Raw genomic sequence first — 6,784 nt, 5'->3', positions numbered from 1 at the left:
GCCCTCTGTGTGCTTGAAAATGTAGTTAGTTCCTTTAATACCATCATGGCCTTACCTCTCTCTCTGTTTATCATCACTTGCAGTCTTACAACCCTCTGAAGTCTCAGCACTCCTCCAAATCTGGTCTGACAAAAATCTTGGTGTTATTTTAGTTTAACCATTGACAGTCTTTTTTAGCTACTGAAGCTCATGGACTCGTAAAAGCAAAACACTGCAGATGCTCGATCTGAATTAAAAATGGAGAATGTTGCAGAAACTCAGCAGGTCTGGCAGAATCTCTGGTAAGAGAAACAGAATTACTGTTTTCAGTCTGATAAGAAACTGCCTCAGAATCCTGAAGAAGTCATTGCAATGTTAAACATTATCTGTTTTCCCGTGTACTTACTGCACAGATGACCATTCCGACCATCATATCTGCACCAGTTGACAAAGATCTGACTGCACTAATCCCATTTTGTAGCTCTTGGCCCATCGCTCTTTAAACTATGGCAGTGCAAGTGAACATCTAAGTATTGCTTAAATGTTGAGAGTTTCTGATTCAATTACTTTTTTAGACAAGGACTTCCAGACTCCCATCACCCTCTGGGTAGAGAGCGCTCTGGAATTTCCTTTTGAAATTCTTCTGGCCCCTCTCTTCTCCATTAAGGCGTTTTTTAAAACGTCCTACTTCTTTGGCCTAGCTTTGACCGGCAATTTCCTTCCGTGATCCTATGCCAAATTATGTCCAATGTTCCTGTGAAATGCCTAAGGTTGTTACTTTACATTAAGGATTCTATTTGTTATTTTGAACTTAATTTTTTCAGATGTAGTGTTAGTCAGAAAGTTGTAGAAATTATCTTTATGCTTAGGATGGATCCATTTTATTGCTATAAACAAATATTTAGAAACAGCGTACTTTATTCCATTTAAGCTTTTTTCACAAAAGGGAACTTAGAATGATTCATGCCTTGTCACATTTCTCAGAATTCTCATTCATGTGGAATGAATTACATTGCTATGTAGGTAAAGGTGACAACTATATTTTCAAAATGGAGGGAGAAGCAAAGTACATTCTTGTAAAAGATTATTAAACCAAATATGCAAATTAGATTCCTTGAAACTTTATTCTTTTTTCCTGCAAATATTATGTCAATAGAATTAAACAATACAAAATTTACTGTTTAGTCAACTTATTATCACAGCGCAAAAATCAAATTATAGTGTAAGAAAACGTACATTCCAAAGATAAACCATCTTTTTAAAAATATTTTTTGTTGAGTGATTCACACTTCTGCTTGGTATGTGGACAAATATATTTATTGCTTTTATATACACACCAATGATTTGTAATCACGCTTTGCAATAGGATGAGAATTCAGAATGAAATGGTTAAATAAGAGTCACTAGAAGTCCAGGTGCTCTTTGCCTCTGGCTGCACCACCACATCCTGTGCTCAGCAGTTTGGCTGATTCTGCCAGATTCTGTTTGCTTGATCGGTTCACTGTGTCTGACAAGTCTGGAGGCAAATGTAGTCTCTATTAAAGGGGGAGAGAGAGAAAGAAAAGCAAATTCAATGTGTCTTCAATGAATATCTCAGGATAAAGTATATAAATTGCAAATAAAAATATACTCTTTTTAATTGTGATGGAAATGAGAATTCAACTGCACCCAAAAACAGTACATCAACATGTTAATATCGTCTCTTTTAAAAAGGGAAAGGTGATGAATACATCTTGAGTCAGATGTATATTCAATGTTCAAGCAAATTTGCCTTATGTGGGAATGCATGGAACAGGTCAAGATATGCTTTAAGTAGGCTTATTTCAACTCAAAGTGTGTTATGCATTAATTGTTTTATGGATTTATTAACAATACTAATAAATCTTACAGGTTTTTTTTGTTAAGCAGGAGCAAAGATACCTAGAGATGAAAGGAATGGCAATAACGCTTCAATTTCAAGCACATCTTTTGCTATGCAAGAACTCCAGGGTATTTCTCATATCCTGGATTACCATTTGTGCAGGAAGTATTGTCAGTTGCAGCTTGAGCTCCAGTTTTTGAATTGGTTAGTGCATTCAGGGAGATCATGTTGTAGTTGTACAGGACATTGGTTAGGCCACTTTTGGAAAACTGCGTGCAATTCTGATCTCCTTGTCATAGGGAGGATATTGTGAAACTTGAAATGATTCAGAAAAGATTCATGAGGATGTTGCCAGGTTTGGAGGGGGTGAGGTTAGAGTTATAGGGAGAGGCTGAATAGGCTGGGGCTATTTTCCCTGGTGTGTCAGAGGCTGCGGGGTGACCTTATAGAGGTATTTGAAATCATGAGGGGCATGGATAGGGTGAATAGACAAGGTCTTTTCCCTGGGGTAGGGGAGTCCAAAACTAGAGGGCATAGATTTCAGGTGAAAGGGAAAAGATTTAAAAGGGGCCTAAGGGGCAACTTTATCATGCAGAGGGTGGTACATGTATGGAATGAGCTGCCAGAGGAAGTGGTGGAGGCTAGTACAAATGCAGCATTTAAAAGGCACCTGGATGGGGATATGAATAGGAAGGGTTCAGAGGGACATGAGCCAAATGCCAACAAAAGGGATTAGATTCATTTAGTGTATTTGTTAGGCCTGGACAAGTTGGACTGAAGGGTCTGTTTCCATGTTGTAAAGCTCTATGACTCTAAGGAAAAGGTAGGAGATGGCACTAAGTGAGATGCTCTTTTGGAGAGCTGCACATACATGGAGGCTCTATCCTTCTGTGCTACCACAGTTCTGTGATTCTAGTTCTGTGGTTGAGCCATACTCTCTAATTTTAATGAGTACTTTTTCTATAGCACCTTTTACTTCTGTAGGATGCCCCGTTGTACTTTGCAACAATGTAGAAAATAAAGCCATCAATTCGCATACCAAAAGCTCCCACATATAGCAATTAAATGAGTGGTGCTTGATGGACTTTCGAGAAAATACTCTTCTTCTGTGTGATCTTTTAAGTTCACTTAAAGGGAAAATGGGCTGCAGTTCAACTTCCTTTCCAAAATTGCAGAAGTCCTCTGGTATAGCACTAGAGTGCCTGCCCAAATTTATGATCAGAATCTGGGGAGGGAAACCTGAACTTGCGATATTCTGTGTCAGATGTGATAGTGGTACTGTCTTGAGTCATAGCTGACCCTGTGAATGAAGTTGTAAAACACTTCCTGCAAAGCAAATGAATGATCTGCCAAGGTAACAAATTTGTGTGATTGCAATTTTGTTGCTTAACAAGTCTTATGCTAATCATGATAAAGTCAGGATTGTTTTAAAACTTCAGCTCACATGAAAACTTCAGGCCATGTAACAGTGAATGTAGCAATTAAAGTCATCTCATATTTATAACACAACACTCATTTAAGTTGCTTGTGCCAGATACTATTCTCTGGCTGAGAATACTAATGGATGACATAATCCCAGGCCTCTGATGGTAGCATACAGGGAAGGAGAGGTGAGGAACCTGTGGTGAGCCATCTATCAATATTCCCTTCTTCCACATTCCTCATCCCCAGTAGCACAAGTGAAATATGAATGCTCCATATGGAAAGTTGTAGATATGAACTGAAGTTTAACACTTGGTTGCATGGCTTCTAGCCATTTCCTCTCCTTTCCAAAAATAAATCTGTATAGAATTCAACCACTCAGACTATATAATGTTTAGATTTTTCAAATCCTGTGAAATGACAAAAAAAATCATGAGTTTGCTTCAGATTGTTGCCTGAAAAATTTAGTAATCCATCATTATTTTTACCAAATGGATTTTCAGAGAAAAGCAAAGAAAAAAAATTTCAAAAATCTTGGATGTGATGTGTAATTCTATTTACAGTAGCAACTTGCACTTAAAGTACTTTTAAGAACAATAAATGAAGGTGCTTCAGTGGTGTAATCAGAGAAGTTAGGACACTGAATCTTAGCATGGAGATAGAATTGCTGACTACACTGGTCGAGTACTGATATCCATTTCCTGGTACTATTAGGAATTGACTAAAAAAGAACACTCAAACTGCAATTGTGGGCAATTAAATAAGTGATTTTCAGCTTGTTGGTTCTATGTATTTACAGATTTACAAATCATTTTACAATACCCTTCTATCTGATTGATGCTCATTTATTATGTACAGAGAAATTTAGTGACAAACTTACCAAGTTAAAATAGAGTTGCCTGGCCACAGAAACAAAGGTAATGGCAATTAATCAATACTTCACACATTACAAAAGCTGTATTGTTACTTACAGATGGGAGAACACATCCTAAGTTAATTGATCTGGCTATTATTTAATGAATGGGCATTTATCACTAGGACTTTTGCAGACAGAATTCATCCAGAACTGTTGAGAAGGACTCTCTCATTTGGTTCTCAGGGAAACAGCTGGACCAGTATTTCAGTTATCACACTGGACCTCAAAGAGTTTTCTCAGAGAGGCAGAGGATAAACTGAGTGGATTCTTTCTCAGCAAACTGAACCCCAACTGAATTCTTACCAACCTGAAAATAGCATCGGCTTTTGATAGTCACAAATTTTAATGAGTGGACATGCAGAAAATCCAGCTGTTAATTGAAACCATGTGATTTCCAATAAATCTGGCAGTTATCAACCATGGCTATTTACCTAACTTAAACCCTGTTAATTCTAACAAGTAGTTTTAAAATAAAATGTCACAAATGTCACCTGCTGTTCAAAAAAAATTCAGGTATCTCTGTGGCCTTTCCAAATGAAACACTACTAAGAAGCCTTTCAATACGGTTCTTCAAAAGACATATTAATAATGAGCCATCTTTATAACATGCCGAAGCTGACTCTATGAATGAGGGTGCTAAATGGTGGTTTGTAGAGGATGAGGAGTAATTCCAGGAGAAGTTTTGACAAACTCTCAAGGAAACAGCGTGGAGCCAGAAGAAAATAGCCAAACAAAAGGAACTGTACATAAAAACTGCTTTACCAAATACTGCATATTTTCAAATGCATGTTATGTTATAGTCAGTGCATATATCGGCTTTGCACATTTATCTAGAGCTCTCCAAGCGTTTTGTTGTCTTGATGCTTATTCATATTTATGCCTCACAAACCTGACTGAGTTTTTTTGAAGAAATAAAAAAGATGATTGATAAGGGCAGAGCGGTACATGTGATCTGTATGGACTTCAGTAAGGTGTTCAACAAGCTTCCCCATGGGAGACTGATTAGCAAGGTTAGATATCATGGAATACAGGGAGAACTAGCCATTTGGATACAGAACTGGCTCTTAAGGTCGAAGATAGAGGGTGGTGGTGGAGGGTTGTTTTTCAGACTGGAGGCCCGTGACCAGTGGAGTACCACAAGGATCGGTGCTGGGTCCACTACTTTTCATCATTTATATAAATGATTTGGATGTAAGCATAAGAGGTACGGTTAGTAAGTTTGCAGATGACACCATAATTGGAGGTGCAGTAGACAGCAAAGAAGGTTACCTCGGATTACAACAGGATCTTGATCAGATGGGCCAATGGGCTGAGGAGTGACAGATGAAGTTTAATTTAGATAAATGCGAGGTGCTGCATTTTTGGAAAGCGAATTAGCAGGACTTATATACTTAGTAGTAAAGTCCTAGGTTGTGTTTTTGAACAAAGAGACTTTGGAGTTCAAGTTCATAGCTCCTTGAAAGTAGAGTTGCAGGTAGATAGTATAGTGAAGAAGGCATTCAGTATGCTTTTCTTTACTGGTAAGAGCACTGAGTACAGCAGTTGGAAGATCATGTTGCGGCTGCACAGGACATTGATTAGGCCACTTTTGGAATACTGCGTGCAATTCTGATCTAGTTTCTATCGGAAGGATGTTGTGGAACTTGAAGGTGTTCAGAAAAAATGTACAAGGATGTTGCCAGGGTTGGAGGATTTGAGCTATAGGGAGAGGTTGAATAGGCTAGGGCTGTTTTCATGGAGTGTCAGAGACTGAGGGGTGTCCACATAGAGGTTTATAAAATCACAAGGGACATGGATAGGGTAAATAGACAAAGTCTTTTCCCTGGGTTGGGGAGTCCAGAACTAGAGGGCATAGGTTTAGAATGAGGAGAAAGATATAAAGGATACCTTAGGGACAACTTTTTCACGCACATGGTGGTGCATTTGTCGAAATGGCCCGGAGGAAGTGGTGGAGGCTGGTACAACTGCAACATTTAAAAGGCATCTGAATGGGTATATGAATAGGAAGGATTTGGAGGGATATGGGCTGGGTGCTGGCAGGTGGGACTAGATTGGGTTGGGATATCTAGCCGGCATGGATAATTTGGACTGAAGGGTCTGTTTCCATGCTGTCCATCTCTATGGCTCTATATTCTACTACCTTTTCTAATAACCATTGTGAAGGGATCCATGATCCTAGAAAATTGCTGGCATTTTCTGTTAATCTAAACACATGCTGTCTTACCTTAAAAGCACATTATGATCAAAATCTCACAAGGTCACTCTGATAAACAGATGTATTGATACCAAAATGTTTTAATGAGAAGATGTTTCATGTAAAGGTCACTTTATCTTAAGCCTTAGCTTCATCCTGCTTCTCATATTATATGAACATTCAAAAGAGAACTGAAGATACATTTCTGGGACATTGTAAGGAGCAAGAACTGGAATTCAATTGATAGCATTACCAAAGAAAAATCTGGCACAGACATAAAGGTTTCTTTACATGATACACCATTTTGTGAATATGAAGGAACACAGTAAAGTGTTATCTTTAGAATTAATTACTCTGAACAATGGCTGTTTCTGGGTAAACAAAGGTGCAATTTTGCACAATGCAAAGCTCA

The 6,784-nt window shown here is 38.3% G+C and overlaps 1 protein-coding gene across 2 annotated transcripts in view; it reads right to left on the bottom strand.

Moving 5' to 3' along the window:
- Positions 1–976: 976 nt before the first annotated feature.
- elp4 (elongator acetyltransferase complex subunit 4) overlaps positions 977–6,784 on the bottom strand; it is a 267,666-nt gene continuing 261,858 nt past the window's right edge. For both annotated transcript variants that reach the window (XM_060839056.1, XM_060839058.1), the window contains exon 10: positions 977–1,514. In XM_060839056.1, coding sequence (XP_060695039.1) covers positions 1,383–1,514 — 132 coding nt within the window. In that variant the 3' untranslated portion in view covers positions 977–1,382. The remainder of the gene's footprint in view (positions 1,515–6,784) is intronic.

Source organism: Hemiscyllium ocellatum, chromosome 18, assembly GCF_020745735.1.
Source record: "Hemiscyllium ocellatum isolate sHemOce1 chromosome 18, sHemOce1.pat.X.cur, whole genome shotgun sequence".
Classification (NCBI taxonomy): domain Eukaryota; kingdom Metazoa; phylum Chordata; class Chondrichthyes; order Orectolobiformes; family Hemiscylliidae; genus Hemiscyllium; species Hemiscyllium ocellatum.
Note: the sequence above shows the minus strand (reverse complement) of the source record. Positions and strands in the feature narration are given on the sequence as shown.